The 18415-nt window shown below is 36.5% G+C and overlaps 1 protein-coding gene across 2 annotated transcripts in view; it reads right to left on the bottom strand.

Moving 5' to 3' along the window:
- Positions 1–15115, bottom strand: part of ANGPT1 (angiopoietin 1) — a 233485-nt gene extending 218370 nt beyond the window's left edge. For both annotated transcript variants that reach the window (XM_045560910.1, XM_045560911.1), the window contains exon 1: positions 14357–15115. In XM_045560910.1, coding sequence (XP_045416866.1) covers positions 14357–14653 — 297 coding nt within the window. In that variant the 5' untranslated portion in view covers positions 14654–15115. The remainder of the gene's footprint in view (positions 1–14356) is intronic.
- Between the last annotated feature and the right edge of the window lie 3300 nt (positions 15116–18415).

Raw genomic sequence — 18415 nt, 5'->3', positions numbered from 1 at the left:
AAGGGGAATTTTTCATGAGAGGGCGGCATGTAAGACAAGAGGCACTATTATAACACTCTGTTTCTGTTCTCTACCTATTTTACTTGTACTCTTTTTACTTGTTGATAAAAAACTGCACTTCTTACATAGCTTTAGTACTCAAACATGGTAGGAGCATTTTTGGTTCTAAATTTTAAAACTATATATAATTTTTTTTTTTTTTTTGAGACAGAGTCTCGCTCTGTTGCCCAGGCTAGAGTGAGTGCCATGGCGTCAGCCTAGCTCACAGCAACCTCAAACTCCTGGGCTTAAGCGATCCTACTGCCTCAGCCTCCCGAGTAGCTGGGACTACAGGCATGCGCCACCGTGCCCAGCTAATTTTTTCTATGTATATTTTTAGTTGGCCAGATAATTTCTTTCTATTTTTAGCAGAGACAGGGTCTCACTCTTGCTCAGGCTGGTCTCGAACTCCTGACCTCGAGCGATCCACCTGCCTCGGCCTCCCAGAGTGCTAGGATTACAGGCGTGAGCCACCGCGCCCGGCCAAAAACTATATATAATTTTTATACCTTCCTCAAAGATTCTAATACACCTCCACTGAGTGAGTCTGGTACCTTCCTGACAGAAAACCATCACCTTGCCATTGATTTCTCAAATGCCCAGTAATTGGAAAAGGAATAAACACATGTTAATCTCATTTTTCAGAGGGGATACTTTGTATTTGACCAGAAAAGAAATTCTCAGCATATTTGGTGAATTATTTGAAACATAAATAATTTTAAAATATGCTTATAGCGTTTATTTGATTTTTTTTAGTTTATGATATCTTTTTGGCCATGATCTTCAAAACTAGATTCAATGAAAGACATTTCAAAATAGTAGGATAATATATGGAGATAATTTATGCTCAGGATAATTCATTTCCATAGTGACCTTTTCCCTTGCAAATTACACAAGTTTGATTTGTGAACTCAAAATATGTAAGCTTTCATCCCATATGAAACATAATATTCACAAAATAAAAATGTCTTTTTCTCTCTGACATGAACACTTCTTAGCTCCTACACATATTCAATTCTCAGTTAAGAGCTTTGTTGAAGGCTACGTGTGGGATTTCTATGTCTATTGTCAGCTTTAGCCATTTATTTGAACCATGGTCTCTTTAGTTCATTAGTTTATCTTGACTGTCAGTAAGAGATACTGACAGTATCTCAGGTTTATGCTTAGAAAAAAAGAACAGAAAATTAATAAACAGTATCTCTTGTGAAAGAGATACTGACAGCTTCACTTTCACAAATGTTTATTAATTTTCTGTTCTTTTTTTCTCAGCACAAACCTGAGATCAGTGATTACTTTTATATACTGAAGAATTTTAAAATATATATATCAAAACACATATGGCATATGGTCTTTTTAAATGGTGGCTTTTCCCCCAAATACTACCAATAGTACCCTAATTTATTAATGTTGAAAATATTAAACAATGACCTGTATTGACTGTATTTTAATCTTATTTGGTCTTTGGCTGAAAGAAATAACCTACTAATACAATGCAGTCTTTCTACACAAAAATGCAGATAAACCATTTTAAAATATTATCTTTATTTGTACACTCATATCAAGATAACCCCAACTGAGGAAATTTGTTTAAACAACTCATTTTTCTTAAGTAAAAATAGCAATGGATTATTTGCCTCTGACATATTTTTGAAATTAAAAAAAATGTACTCGGACAGGAATGATGGTAGGAAGCAATTCTCCTAAGAACAGTAGCGTTCCTTCGGCAATTTATACACATATGTAGTAAATTACTCTGATCTCCAAAGAACATTATTTGTTATGGTTATATTCTCCAAAAACTTACAGGACAGCATCATTCATTTGAACCTCTTCCCTGCTCCTCACCATTCAGAATTCGTTGCAATTTATGAAGGAAAAGTAAAAGACCAAAAAGCTTCAGATTTAACCACTCAGAAAGTTTGGGTTCAAATTCTACATCCTAAAAAAAAAATTCTACATCCTTTTAAAAATCATTTGATTTCACTCGCCCTCAGTTTCCTTATCTATAAAATGGGTTTGATAATGCCTACTGCTTATACAAATGTATGTACTTATCTATTTTCTTGGATGATGACGCTGTTTACCAATGTAGACTTATTAATACCCTATTTGTTACTAAATATTGTTCTTAGAATAATCATTTTCATACTTGCTTGCATAACAGAATACTCAACATCCATTGCCTTCTTTGCAAATAAATTAATTTATTTCACACACAAAGCAATAGCGATTTCATTGGCAGGAAATGTATTTATAAGAATGAGATAATCACGTATCCCATAAAGTATAAGCTGTACAACTAAACATGAGAAGTCACTTCCCAGCTTCTATTATTATGTATTTGCTATATTATCAGCTATCTCTTGAGAGGAAATGAAAAGTAGCAGACACAATAGATGGAAGATAAAAAATATGGACAGGATGAAAAAAGAAACTCTTAAAATTGAGAAAGATGAACTCCTTAACTTAATAGTTTCCTGCAAACTGGAAAAACTAAATCTCTGTTATTCAGCATTAGCACTGGAATTCTTCAAACCACTTCACTGACCAAATAGTTGCCCCCAAATGCATTTTATTCATGTATACATCCTCATAGTATCTGATGCCTACAATGTCAACATGCCACATGCTGCTGGTGCTCAGCATTCAATGGAAAGCTCAGGTCAAGGAAGTAGATACATGTTGAGTTATTTGGTCTTCTAAAATATATTTTCGTGTATACCACCTTGCAAAGATGGGTAAAAAGCATGATCGAATTCTGTTTTGTCCCCACCCTGTTTTGTCCTCTCTCCTCTGTGAGATTCTATGGAGAAGAAGGGACATAGGAAAGTTAGGGTAGCTGGGAGTCTCCCCATCTCATGTGGTTGATACTCAGCTATGAAGGCAGCAACCCTCAAAGCCCAGGCATCTGAGTGGTCAGGGCTCTGAGATCAGAAAAAAGAGAGGAAGAGCTATCAACAATTGCCTACAAGTAGCAGTGTTCTTGGCCTTGCACCAAAATACCAGAAATATTTTAATTAATAGGGACCATGATAAATAAAATAGGAAGTGAGATAAGAGGTCATTGCCTGAGAAGACAAGACTTTTCTTCTCATTTTTACAACTCTCCAAATGACTCACATAAGAAAGCTCATGCAAATAATATTTTAAGTTCCAGAATGTGCTTCTGCTTTTCCAAGCGGGATTGACTACAGATAAATTCAAGAGGGAGGTCATTAAATTGAATGGAAGTTATTTAGAATAGGCGGCTTCACCCCATGTAAAGCAATTGTAAGCCTTTCTTTATGTTTTAGAAGTTTTTAGATAAATAGACTCAATTAAGCTCCATAACTTCAAGAGATGGTGCTTCTAAGGAGATAGGCGGTAGGGACTGCAGACGTAGGATTCCACGGTCTGTTAACAGACCTGTGGGAGGGCCGAGAGAATCGGGCTATTGTGCTTCAATCAGCAGCATAACCTATGTGAAACACTCAATTTAACCATGCAGCTTTAGAGTTGGGATGGGGACAAATGGCTGTCTGAAACAGAACTTGAGGAAGCGGTGATTCATTTAGTATAAAAGAATTAAGGGTTTAGACACAAATACAACTACAGAAAAAAATTTAAAAATAGACTTAAGGTTTGAAGATTGACAAGAGGAGACATAGTAAAGTTGCTAATCCCATAGTTGGTTAAAAGCATAGGTCATGGAGCCAGACTCCCTGGGATTGTCTGCTGGCCCTGCAATTTAGCTACTGCGTCATCCCAGGCAAGTCACTTCCCCACTCCATGCCTCAGTTTCCCCATTTGCCATTTGGACAACTATACTATCTACCTCATATTGACATTTGAAAGTATTCAATAAATTAACACATGTAAAGTTTTTCCAGTGTGCCTGATAGTTGGTAAAAGTGCTCAACATTTAACTAGCATGGTACCCAGAAGTTACCTTAGTAATAACTAATATGTCTTTAACACTTTCTATGTGATAGCATTTACGCAAAGTAACTTATATAAATTATGCTCGTACTTAATAACCCTATGATGTAGATGTTACTATTACTTCAATTTTACCCATAATGAAACTGAGGCACAGAGAAGTGAAGAAATCTGCCCAAAGTCACACAGTAGGTAAGTAGTGTCAGGATTCAAATCCAAGCAGTCTGGTCCAAATACAACCCACTTCATCACTGGGCTGTACTGTCTTTAAACTTGCCATAGGAAACAGTGGAAATGAATAATGTATGTGCTTTCATGTCTGTCTATTTCAGTGGGTTTAGGCTTCTCAACAACAGGGTCTTTAGTGGATTTATTGCTGTCTCCCAGTACCCTGAAGACCACCTTGTACGCGGCACATATTTGATTAGATAACTGGCTGATTAGTTGCCTATCCTTTGATGATGGTAGGTGCTAAGTTCCATGACTCCTGCCTATATCCCAAAATCCATGGCAGAACTCACTGCCATCCCTCATGGAGCAGTCGTCCTGACACTGCTAGAGTCCAGTGGCCCCTCACTATGTCCCAATAAAAGGACAGTCACTTGTCTCTTTGTTCATTTGCCCTCCCTCCTGTCTACCCTCTTTGCAGCACTCCCACTCCATGGCCAGTAGGAGGAGGATCACATGGGACTTTATTAAAAACACTAACAGAGGAGAGAAGAGAAATGAAAAGGAGAGACAGGCCACGGAGATCCCTTTGAATCCTTTTGTCTTTCGTAGCTCTGAGGACTGCCTCACTGCCTCTGCTTTCCTGGTTTTAATCTCAGAAGTCTCTAAAGTGCAGAATAAGCAAACCAGAATTTGAAAAAAGCAAGCCATTAGGAAGCCAGAAAATTAGAACTTCCATTTCTAAAACAATAAGAAAGTTAATAATAAATTCACATAAGGCCTGACATTGGAGCCTTCACTCTGCAAGTATTTCAAACAGTCATGCATTATGTCTCTACTAAAGAAAGAAAAAGCTTCACAGAACTAATGGAATTAACAATGTTTCCTTCACTTAATTGTCATCTTTCAGCAATATTGTGACATGTTGCAGCTTACATGTGTTCTGGGAAAGTAGATTCATGAATTATTTTACCTGGTTTTAACTAAATTAACTTTCACAACATGGACAAATATGGTAAAAAAAAAAAAAAAAACACCAAAATACCAGCACACATGAACAAGAAAATAGCAGTTCTGAGATTCCAATTCCTGGGAAGTACCATATACTACAAGTAAAATAAAAAATAAAGGTTCGCTAAGTAGAATTCAGATTTTCTCTCTGTCCTTAATAATGAACTCTGTTAGAAGTGAATATTATAGTTTGCAATATTAGGTAAGCATCAAACACTGCACATTCCTAAATGAAAAACAGATAAATACATATTATCATACAACTGGATAATTTAGGAATTTGACAATAAATTATATAATTTGGCACCAATTAACCAAGAGTTATCTATTATCTTAACAAATTTGGGTCATGTTAAATATGGGTGGGCCTCAACATTTTAAGACTCTATAACAACCTCCATTTTTTTTTTTTTGTAACTTACACATTGATACCTTTAAACTGCTTTCTATAAGGCAGATTTGCAGATTCGAATAGTCTTATATCAGCTTGCCAACAAATATTCAAAGTATCAGGTATGTTATGTTTCTTCCTGCCTGCCAGAAGATTGGTTTAGGCAGTTTTACCTACCTAATATGTGATTATTTGAAAGTTTTATTGCAGCTGTTTTGAAACTATATTCCTTTGAACATACAGGGTCCCCCTGAGGAATGTCTCTGGGTGGGGGGTGGGAAGAGGTCTTGGGTGGGGGCCTCCATCCACTTCTCCTGTAGCCCCTCCATTTGCCTCTAGATGACATATTAAACTTCTGTCCACTAATCTGTTTAAAAATCTAGTTGCATTACTAAGAATTATTTAAAATTCATCAGTCCATTTATTCAAAAATATTAAAACTTTACTGTTAGCATTTTCAAGTTATGAAATATTCAATTTATTCAACAAATCTATTCATTTATTCAATAAATATTAAAACAACTATCATCTTAGAGATCTGTTCTTATTATTTAAAAACTAAGAAAAATTGTATATTAATGAACGGACTAGTGATGTCAGTAATAAGGTTACAGTCCTCACCCCTCATATCTATGCAATGAATATAAGGTTGACGTGAAGACCTGCTGGGTGTGGCAAATCTTAAACTGCAATAAATACCCACTGAACTTTAACTGTATATTAATAGTGAAGACAAGAATAGTGTTAAAATGTTTTACAAAATTCTTGGACTACCTTTAAGGGGTTAGAGGGGAAATGTAATTTGGGATTTTAAAATATGTATTGGTTCTCCGGGAATGGAAACTTTCCAACAATCTTAGGGTCTAGTGATGTAATTCAGCTTTCAGAAATAAAATCGAGACTACCAAAAAAGTGTACCCCTTCCTGATGAGTTAAGTACACGTGTCACTAAACTTGAGAATATGCCATCTTTCAAAATTATCATCAGCCATTTCATCAAAATTTATAGTAAGGTTACCTATTTGATACCAGTGAGTTTGATGGTTTACATGTGTATATTACTAATAATCCAAGATATTTACATTGCAATTGCATTTTATTAATATTTCAGCTGCTGGTTTACTTCAGATACATCTTGATGCCTGTGCTAATTTGCATGCTCTTTCAGTACTACAACACAAACTTAAGAAATACATTCCAGTGTAGACCCGTAATAAGTGAACTGCATATATTATATAATGTAGGTCACAGGATAAACAAATAACATTTACCTTACTCTACATTTTCAATACTCACTGACAAAACAAAAGATCTACATAAGCCTAAATGCATTATCAACGAAATTGTTAGCTACCAGTAGGGGTGTATCTGGCTTTGTATGTTTTACATCACTTTCTCTGTTAAAAATTACCTTTTTCTTTGTTTGATGGAAGAAATTCAGGCAATTTAGATAGACAACCAAGACCAAACAAGCCTAAAAACCTCTCACTTTAAATATTTCTATATAAGAATTAGAACAGAGTGTTCAGGTACAGACCCTAGATGTAAATAGCCTCCAAATATAAAGAAAAGATAATCCACAGAGAGCTTTATTCTTTAAAAACCTCTTTGATAAGAGAGGGGGGCACATCTTTTGTACACATTGTAAAAGATTTAAACACTAAGATGCCCTCCCTCTTTCAGACCATGAGGCCAAAACCAAAGGGGGTTTGGAATTTCCCAACTTCGCCGCAAAAGATAATCTTGTATTGGAACAAAAGTCGAGGATGACTCAGAATGTAATTAGAGTTGTGCATCTAAGCAAATGACACAATATAGCTTGGGGTATTAAAAAAAGGGGGTGGGGAGAAAAGAAGATGACAAGGTCCAGGAAAAGGCTGCTAATGCTTCCACACAGACACAGAATGAAAACAAAACCTCGTTAATTAGCAAATTATAGCATAGGGGCTGATAAAACTCTGTATTTTGTAGCTGAGCAACCCACTTGTTGCTCCTCCCCTCTCATCATCTACACAAGTGAGAACACTTCTAATGTTTATATGTGAAACACATGACGGGGGAGAAAGGTTTCTAAATAGACTGAATGCAGGAGGCTGCACAGAAGTCCCATTTCTAAGAAAATAGAATGCTTCCAGTGTTTTGTCAACATTCTCGCTAATGCCACAACCAACAGGACGAAGCAGGCACGTAAACCAGAGGACCCTGTGGTCCAGACTTGTTTATGCAAAGGCTGCTGATCTATATTGCTATTCAGGCGCTTTTTCTTTTCTGACATGTATCTGCTTTGGGAATATTTCCCTGTTCATGTGATGATGGGCAAGGGAAAGAGAAGACATGAAATTTCCTTGCCTGTACTCTAAAATGTCACCTCACAGCATGTCCAGACACCAAGCCAAGAAATGGCTTAGTCAGGCTCTCTGCCAACTGGCATGGACCTGTAGATTACCGGGCCTCCTGGAGGGCAATCTTTTTCCCACACCACAAACCTCACAATTTACCTTGCAATGGTCCGAATATTAATACTAATTCCTCTTGCAATAAAGTTCAGCAAACTTTCTGAAAAGGGCCGGATATTAAATATTTTAGGCTTTATGGGCCATTTGATCTCTGTTGCAACTCCTCAACTCTGCTTTCCTAGGAAGAAAGCAGCCACAGACAACATATAAACGAATGGGTGTGGCTCTTGTCCAATAAAACTTTATTTACAAATGCAGAGACAATATATAAAGGAATGGGTGTGGTTGCTTTACAATAGAACTTTATTTACAAACACAGGTGGCAGGAAGGATTTGGCACAATGGCCATGGTTTGCTGATTCTTGATAGGATGGAAACTCAGAATTATTAATACAAATTTCTACTATTACTTAGTTAAAAGGATAATGTATGGAATATAGTTGAGTCTCATTTTCATATATATTTAATTATAGTCCAAATCTGCCCATGGACTACATTCATTTCTCTAATCATAAAAAAAAAAAAAATAGTATTCTCTGCCAACTATGTTCTAAGCATTGTGCTAGAAAAGTCAATCTGCTACCAAAAATGATAAATAAAATAAATAAAAACTGGCGAACAAGACAGGTACAGTATCTACCTCATAGAGCATAGTGTGTGTGAGAATACAGTCACTCATTTTGCAAATATTTATTGAGATCCTGCTGTGTGCCATGTGGTCTTCCTAGTGTACAGTGCACCACATCAACAAGATAGACAAGGACCCTACTCTAGTGAAGTTTGCATTCTTAGGGGGAGATAGAATAAACAATCTGACAAACAGTAAGGAATGTAACATCTCATGGTGGTAAATACCATGAAGAAATAAAACAGTATAATATGACAGGAAATCACTTAGCAAAGTGGGGAAGGTGGTAGGTAATGGTGCTTAGAGAAGACTTTCCGAGAAGACGTCTAAGTAAAGAACTGGAAGACCCCAATGAGGAGAAGGAACTATCCATACCAGGATCCCAGGGAAGAATTTTCCAAGCTGAATAAACAGCTTGTAAAGTCCCTGAGGCGGAAATGAGCTTGTCTGTTGTCAAAACAACAAGAAGGCCAATGTCATTTGAGTGTCTGGAATGCCCTTTGAAGGTAGTAAATGACGAGGCTAGACAGGGGTGTGGGGGCAGATCATACAAGTCCTCAGGGTAAGAAATTCAGATTTTATTCTTATGTAATGTAAACTGTAGGAGGAGTTTAAGGAAGAAAATGACCTTCATTTAAATTACATTAAACCAATAATTACATATGAGATGAGTGCTATGCAAAGAAAATTTAAAGTCAGGAGTGAGGAAAGACTGCCAACACCCATAGAAAAGGATCTACTGGCTGTGGCCCCAAAACGTGAGATCCATCAATGAAGAGAGTTTGGGGAGAGAAATTTGCCAAAGGCTGTTATAATTCTAATTGCCTAGCTTCTGGGACTGAAAAGGTTTATATTCCTTCTTGGCTCTTTTGATTCTAAAATGTAACAAGCAAATAATAATACCTAACCTAACCATTGGTTGAAAAGTTAACACAGATTCTGAATGGCTCCCACTTGGCTTGAGAATCAGGGTGTATTCTTCAAATGAAGTTGATGGAGACATTTCTACAGCTTGATTTAAAAGACAATTATTCCTTTAAGCTTTCTTGGCAACTGCCATTTTTCCCAGTCTCTGCATAAATTATGTGTGTATATTTCTTGAAGTTTAGTGACAAATTATTAAAAACATACTTATTAACCATCTACACACTTCACATATGTGAAAAGAAGATATAAGAGCATCCACTCTGACATAGTATTTTACAGTCCCTCCAGCCACCAAAACAACAATACACAGGTGAGAAGTGAGTTCTAGTTACTTATATATACATATGCACATACTATATATGAATATATACCATAAATGTAGGCAGTAAATGGCTCCCTACTGGTCTGAAAATACTAAATTCTTGTGCCTATGGAAGTACAAAGAATTCTTGTACAAAGGAAGATCTAGCTGACCCTCAAGTAACCTGGAATTAACATTTAAGCAAATTTTAGCATCTTTAATTAGTTACAAGATCCCTTAATGTGTATTATTTTATACTCAGCTCCACAAAATGGAGCACTTGATTTTTAAATTTTTTTATTACAATGATAACAGAGATATTTACTCACTTAATAAACATATTCAGAAATATAAAGATGGATAAGAGACATTCACTATACCTAAGGAACTCACAGTCTAGGTAAAAAACAGGCCCATAAACAAATAATTGAAACAACCACCACCACAGCAACATAGAAGTACAGTGCTAACATGGCACAGGCAATGTACTAGGATGACACCGGAGAACAGCCTGGGAAGGGAAGTAGGGTGTGAGCAGATTTCCTGCAGAAACTGGCCACAAAGCTGATCTTTAAAGAATAATTAAGAGGACAAAATAGAGTGAATATAGAAGTTTTTGAGATCCTAGATAATTGGTTAAATATGATCTGAATACTTAATATTCACCTGCTCTGGACCCAATATTGTTTTAATTTATATTATGATAAAAATAACCACAGAGTGTAGTCCTTGCCTACATCATAACTTACAATCTATTTGGGAAGTAAGGTTTTTACCCCAAACAAAGTGTTAATGGTGGACAATAGAGTATAGATTACATAATGCATTCATTTGCTCATTAAACAAACATTTTTATATATCTATCATATATATGCCATATACTGTTCTAGGCCTTGGAGATATACCAGTGGACAAACACTCAAGGTCACTGGCCTCATGGAGGTAACATTCTAGCGGATGCTAATATGGGTTAATATATGTAAGATATGGGTTTAAAAATCAATATCAATGTGTTTCAGGTAATAGCATCCCAAACCTTAACTGTCCGAAGCAAAGAATACAATATACAAATAGAGGTTGTCCTTAGTCAAAAATGCTGTCAATAGAAAACTTAGCCAAACATTCCAATAAAAGTTTTTCAATTCTTAAAATATCTTGGATGTTAATACACAACTACATTTTCCACTAGTAATCACCAATTTTAACTATTAATATCAAATATTTATAGTAGGTAGACTCTCATTCCCTGTTACATGGCATATTTTTCACTCAATTTATTTATACTTTCAACCAAAAAAATGGCATCGTTTGTCAAAAACAAAACAGACTTTCTAAGGATTCCCCAAATCCTAGAATACTATATATATTTAAATCTAAATATTTTTAAATGTACATCTTTGTGAACTTTTGAGATGTGGGAGACAGAAAACAATAGTTCAAGAAGCACAGGATGTGGGCTAGATGTTAGGCAGTACATTTCTCTGTCATAGGAAGGTAGGAAGGGATTTAAGAAAGTAGAAAAGACACAAAAGACCAGTTGTATTTATTGTACTTACCCATGATCTGGTCACTCTCAGGTATTTGGTATGGCTTGCCAATTAATTCTAAAAAGAGCTATATGATAGAAAAGAGTCAAACCCAGACACATACCCAGGTGTTTCATCCAGCAAAATTATGATACTGGGCACTCTTCTGCATCTGACAAGTCAGGATGACGCTATCAACCTACCTCATATTGACCAAATTATCATAGAAAATTGAATTAAATCCAACACATTGAGAAATCAGTGCCATGACAGTTCCAGTACTTATGGTGACCAAGAAATCATTTGTTGCCTTACATACCTTGCTTCTCATCCTGTTCACTTGCAAGACCAGAAAAGCTACGGAATGAGGTTTGAGAGTGTAAGTTGCAGAAAGTCACTTCTAATGATGGCCAGTACCTTGTGAAGAATGTTAAAAAGACTCCAGTTTACCAATCTCCAGGGAAGGGAACGGATTAACATAATTATCATCTAGCTTCAACTAGCGTTGATAAAACACATTTATTCTGCATCAGAAACTTTCCTGACAGCGATGCCATGAGCTGCATAATAATCACTGTGTTTTAATTAATTACTTTGTTGAATAAATGGATGAATTAATTTCACTTACACCAATAACCTCAGTTTCTGCAGTGTACTGCTTCTTCCTATAGCAACTACTTGGAATCAAAATATAAGCAGCACAAATTACAGTATTAAGCATAACCAATGGTTACAGTATAAAGATTTCCATTTCAATTATCAAAGTAAAAATATCACATGAAGTTTAGAACTTGGAGTGAAGAAAACCTCTAATTCCTTCTAATTAAGGGAAACTATGAGAGCTTTTAGCAAGTTCTCTGCTGAATAGGTTTATTTGGTTTCTTGATCCTCCAACCAATCACATTAATGATGACAAAAGATATGCAAATTTAAACTGACAATAGTCAAGCCAAACTGCTCTGATTCACACCAACAGGGACATTTTCAGCATATATTCAGCTTGATTTTCACACTTGAAAGGGTCAATGTAACGAGAGAACATTTTAATAGTTATTCTTGGCTATAATCTGAAAGCTATCTCATAATCATTGACCAAAAACAATACAAACAAGAATCAAATTTATTTCACAAAATAAATTAACATATGAAACATGCACATGATTTAAGTCCAGCAGAATTGTGTGTTTACCCTGTCACTGCTGAATAATTGCATAGTAACGAAAAATATGCATTACTATGTTTGAGTTACTATTTTGATTATATGTTTTAAGCAAACAAAATGTTACATTTTTGGGAGAATAGGTCATTCAGGAAAATTTGGGACTGAACATCCTTCCCCATGCCCTTCAAAGAATCCAGACTAATTTATAATGATTGAATTCTCATTAAAACTATACGGATGGTATAGTGAAAATAGTAACAAGCTATTTAACCAAATTCATTTGTTTACTGTGGGAATAAGTTTTATAAAAGAAAAAAACAGATATCCTATTATAAATTACTACCATAAGTAGTACCTGAAACTTATGCTACAATTCTCAAAAAACTGCAGAATTTCATTTGCTTTTCATTCTTCTGCCTACTTATCAATAATTTATTACAGACCTGTGGTCTGTAACAGAAAGACTAACTACAATTCCAATTTTGGAAACTGTAGAACGACTAAGTTCCAGTTAACATATCAAATAAAAGAACAGTGATCTTAGTTCAGTCCCTAGTGGACAAAAGTAGAATAACTTACTTGGCATGATTCAGCAGGCAGTGACCTAAGTGAGAGTGACCACACAGGAACAAAAAAGAACATTTGTCCTTTCCCTACCTTTTATCTTCCTAAAGGGTTTGGTTGGTTAACAGACTAACTTAAAGAAGCCTAATTACATTCCTAACTATATGCACTAAGTGAATCTATTAGCAAAGGTCTTGGCGGAAAAGATTTTCACAAACGGGGACATTGCCTCCCTTCTAGTAGCATAGTCAGTTGAATACAGTTATTATCTGCTGCTTATCTGTTACAGAATTAAACAGAGAGCAAAGAGAGAATGGACTGCAGAAATGTGTTCATAATATAATAGGCATATCTTCAACAAAAACTTTTAAATGGTTTATAAATAGCTGAATAAACTGTTCAATTTGATTTATTTAAATTGGTATTAAATGCATACTCAACATTAACATTTATCAAGTGACATGGGTACTTAGACTCCCCAGGTACTATCTCTCTAACTACCATGCCCTGAGAAAGGAGCTATTTCAGGAATACAGCAGAACCTACAAGTTGCATTCAGCCCAAATCTGCAGGTGCATGTCCTCCTGAACAGCTAGCACTGGTTCGATTTCTCCTCTCACAGTGGGCAAACCCCTTTCCTGTGAGTTAACATTAAAATTTATCTCTTTGTTTTTTCTCAAGGACAAAAGACATGTATGATGAATCAGTCCTCTACTATTCTATAACTTGCTGAAATTAACAGTTTCCCTTACTAACATATACAATTTCTCTACCCAAATATTATACTTTATATTCTCCCTTCATGTTAATTTTACAAAAGGTTGAAAAAATATTTTATTATGATTTTCCATCCTAGCTGTAAAAATTTCCTTTTGTAAATAGATTTGATCCTAAATTGGTATTGTCATTATTATTTTCTTTTTTTTCACCAACTTGCTCAATGGGTACATGCTTTCTTTCTTTAAAGTTGGGTTTTGACAGGCAGAATATTCAAGCTTCAAAAAAGAGAAAACCAGAAATGTCACAAAATTTGCCAGTGCTAGATACACAAATGGAGTGCTTACCATACATTCACAGGTTTGCACAAGCCTAAAAACCTTGGCTTATCCAAGAAGTCAAACCGAGAAAGCAGTTTTGCATTTGCAAACACTGCCCCCCTGGAGCAAAAGGTAAACACACAAATGCCCCCTAAGGAACTCTAAGTTAGCTGCAGTGCAAGAACGGAAAAGGCTCCGTGCAATTAGAAACTGAAAGCAATGACTTACTTTTTGCAGCCACTGAGTATAATTTTCCATCACATGCTCCAGATGTTGAAGTTTCTGGGAAGAGAAATCCGGTTCCACGTGTGGAGCATCTCTCTGCAGAGCATTTGTGTTGTACTGGTCTGTCGTACTCTCACGACAGTTCCCGTCGTGTTCTGGAAGAATGAAAGTGTAGGCACATTGCCCATGTTGAATCCGGTTGTATCTTCTCCCACTGTTTTCTGGACTTCGGCGCTGGTTGCTGCACCCTATGTGAGTCAGAATGGCAGCGAGGAAAGCAAAGGAAAGGAAAACTGTCATTGTACTGCCCGCACTCTGCTTCCGTGCCTCTCGCAAAACTTGCTCCTTTCTTCTGACCTTTAAACTAGTTCTTTATTTCAGGTAAAACTGCTTGTTTGTTTGACTTTTTCCCCCTCAAAGAAAGCGTTTGAAGAAGAATCATAGAAAACTAGCCATTTGTTAGCTTTGTTCTAAAATGTTATTTTTTTTTTATTTCACTGTAATTGTAGTTTCCTTCGTTAAAACTTGAGATATTTATTGCATAGTAGCTGAGATTTATTGTTTCCTCTCTGTGTAACCGTTCGGCTTGGAGCCTGCCTGAGTCAGCTGCGTGTACATATTCTAGACCCTTTCTTCTACCCTATCTGCTGCAGATCTGCTATTTTCTCCCAGACCTCAGTGAGTTTTATTAAGGTTGCACATCCAAGCCAAGCTGGAAGCAGGCAGCCTTTCACAAGATGACTTGACAGGAATGCATGAGTGTGCCCCTATGCGAAGGATTGCTGATGGCTTAGGGCGGCGGGATCGTCTTACAAATTGGCTAGATGCGCATGACCTCGATCATGTATGGCCCTCCCGCCGCCCCTTTGGCAGACAATTGCCTTGAGCCTTTAGCAGATTCATGGAAAATCAATAAATAGAGCAGTCCACCTTAATACACTTTTGGTGTGCATGCTGACCTACTAAAATCTAGTAAACTAGCAGTATGTTTTCAAAGTCACTATTTAATTGAGAAACCCTAAGAAGAAAATTGGCATAATGTCCAATAAAATTATTTTTGAGAGTGAATGATAAATCTATACAATTATTAAATTTCTTTAAAAAATTTAATGTTGACTTTAAGGAAAAATATATTAAAAACTATTTTTAGAGATGGTATTCTTTCACTGTATTCACTTAGACTTTTAAGAGTTAGAAAAAATAATCAGAGAGGATCAAATGAGCAAGAAAATTACCCTAATTTGTCATTCACAGCAACATAGCATGTGCATGTTAAAAAGAATTATCTAAGTGCCTTTAGGGATATAGATCTTAAATGAAACTGGTGCCCCGATCAGAATGCAGCTCTTCATGTTCTGTGTATATAAATTGAGCAACTTCCCTACAAAAACAATGTGGTTACGATTTAAAACAGTGGCCTCAGAATTATTAATTCCTGTGGTACATCCTAATCATACATTTCACAAGAACCTCTTCAGTATTGCTATGGCTATCTTTAACACTGGTATGGAAGTTCCATATAAATCCCCCTGTGGCTGCATAGACAAACCATCTGAGAACAAGCATATATCAGGTGTGCCAACAGCTGGCAATGGGCAGTACAGGAGACGTCTATGTGGTTCTATTAACAAAGAAGGAAAAACGATCAGAAGGTGATTTCCTTTAAGCACAGTATAAACATTTGAACAAAGGGACCAGTAAAATATAAAGAACAGGTGATAATTACAGAACTTAGGGTACAGCTTTGAGATCTTTACTAGATGTGTGCAGAAAACATGATTATAAGTAGAGGTTTTCATCAGGAACTGGAGGGATTTTAGGCAATGGAGCCTCTCAACTGCAGACATAGTGTAAAAACAGAAGCCACAGATGTCATCTCCCATGTCCTGGAATGGAAGCAGGGCAGTGGGTGAAGGTCAGTAGTGGTTAGAAATGGGCATTTAGGGAGAAGTTAGAGGAGAGGTCAAAACAAATTCCAGAAAGAATGAGATTTACTTGAGGGGAAAAAACCTTGCTGATATTCATCAGCTCTTTTTACACCAAATAAAAATTTCTGATTGGACAGATATGGAAGCAAATTATGCCAAACAAATAAAAAAAAATCTTTGAACAATTTTTGCAGCCTCCTCTTATCCTATTGCATGTCTCCCTGTTGGGTGATGTCACTCCTGTGTAACAATAACAATGACACTTAATACTATTAGCTGGGTGAAGAACTACACACTATCTCATTTAATCATTACCACAAACCTAAGACACTGATATTATGTTTAACCCCATTTTATCAACGGGAAAACTGAGTCACAGAAAGGCTAACTGGTCATAATTCACATAGTGAGCAAGTGATGATGCCAGTATATGAACTCAGGCAAACTGACTCAGAGCCTATGTTTCTAACCACCAGGCCAGCCTGTCTTCAAAAATTTCTAAAAGGAATATAAGCAATTTCAAAAGGTCTCCAGCTGCGCTGATTTATAGTCCTGAAGTGGAGTCAGTGACGGTACCTAAAAAAAAAGGGTCATGAAAGCCAGTTTACACCTACAAAGTGATTTAATCCTTTCCCTGCATACATGCACACACACACACACAAAGTGGCAGGTAACCCATGCACCACAGTCACAAGGATTAAGTGGACTGGCAAAGCACAGATTGTCTATGAACACTTCCCAGCATTGCTTGATTTGAAAATTATCCATGGAAAGAAGAGAGTCCAAAACCGACACCTATAAGTGTTTTGTTAAGAACTAAATACAGCAGAAAACTGGCAGAAGACTAATGGATGAGGGGTAAGGGCTCCATTAAAGTGTTCCTGTGTTTTCAAACAGCTGAGACTGTTAAAAATATGTTCCTCCACTTGTGTGTCTGTATGTGTCTATGAGTGCTTGTCCACATGAATTTTTTCAACCTGAATAAATGAAAAGAAGGAATGCACAATTTCCTGAGGGAAAAGTAGACAATTAAGAAAGGGAAGCTGTAGTGCAAGTTTAAAAAAGGGAGCTGGAGGTTGAGGGGGGGGGGGTTGGAGGCAGGGAGGAAAAAAGAGACAGAGAGGAAAAAAAGATAGAGGCTGATTATTTTTTTTTCCAGAAAAACAAAAACAACCAGAAATCATAACATTGGAAGTACTAGTGTCAATCAGGAAAAAAATTGACTGAAGATCAGTTTTTTTTTTTTTGTTTTTTTTTTTTTTTTGAGACAGAGTCTTGTTTTGTTGCAGGCTAGAGTGAGTGCCGTGGCGTCAGCCTAGCTCACAGCAACCTCAAACTCCTGGGCTTAAGCAATCCTACTGCCTCAGCCTCCCAAGTAGCTGGGACTACAGGCATGCGCCACCATGCCCGGCTAATTTTTTCTATATATACTTTTAGTTGGCCAGATAATTTCTTTCTATTTTTACTAGAGACGGGGTCTTGCTCTTGCTCAGGCTGATCTCGAACTCCTGACCTCAAGCAATCCACCCGCCTCGGCCTCCCAGAGTGCTAGGATTACAGGTGTGAGCTACCGCGCCCGGCCCTAAAGATCAGTTTTAAGCAATTAGAAAACAGAAATGTGCAGAATCCATCCTGTGTTTTTGGAACTCCAGCTGAGACACAGTAGATATATTTAAGGATCCTGACACACTCAAGATGATATGCTTTCAGGGCCATGAACTTAAAAGATAGCCACACTGTTATTGGTTGCTGGTTATTCAGCAATGGTGCACAATTCATAAGATGTTAAAATTTAGGAAATAATATGAAGAACAGGCTAATATTTGTTAAAAAAAATTCTTCTACCACATCTCTAAAAAAAGGTAAAAAATTTCTGAAGAACTAAATAATTCTATTCAATTGAATTTTGAGGTAGCTTGATCTTGAAAGCTTTGTATAAATTTGCATTATTAGAACTCTGCAATAAGGAAATGTAGGCCCTAAGGTTCTGGTCTCATATCTACAAACAGTCCTACTAAATGTTCCACTTGTTCAGAAATTTCAGTGGGATCAAGAACCATTTACACCAAAACTTAATGACTTAAGAACCAGTGTTTGTTACTTCTTTGGTAAAGCTTTCCTAATTTCTCAAGGC

Source organism: Lemur catta, chromosome 9, assembly GCF_020740605.2.
Source record: "Lemur catta isolate mLemCat1 chromosome 9, mLemCat1.pri, whole genome shotgun sequence".
Taxonomy (NCBI): domain Eukaryota; kingdom Metazoa; phylum Chordata; class Mammalia; order Primates; family Lemuridae; genus Lemur; species Lemur catta.
This window is presented reverse-complemented; position numbering and strand designations above follow the sequence as displayed.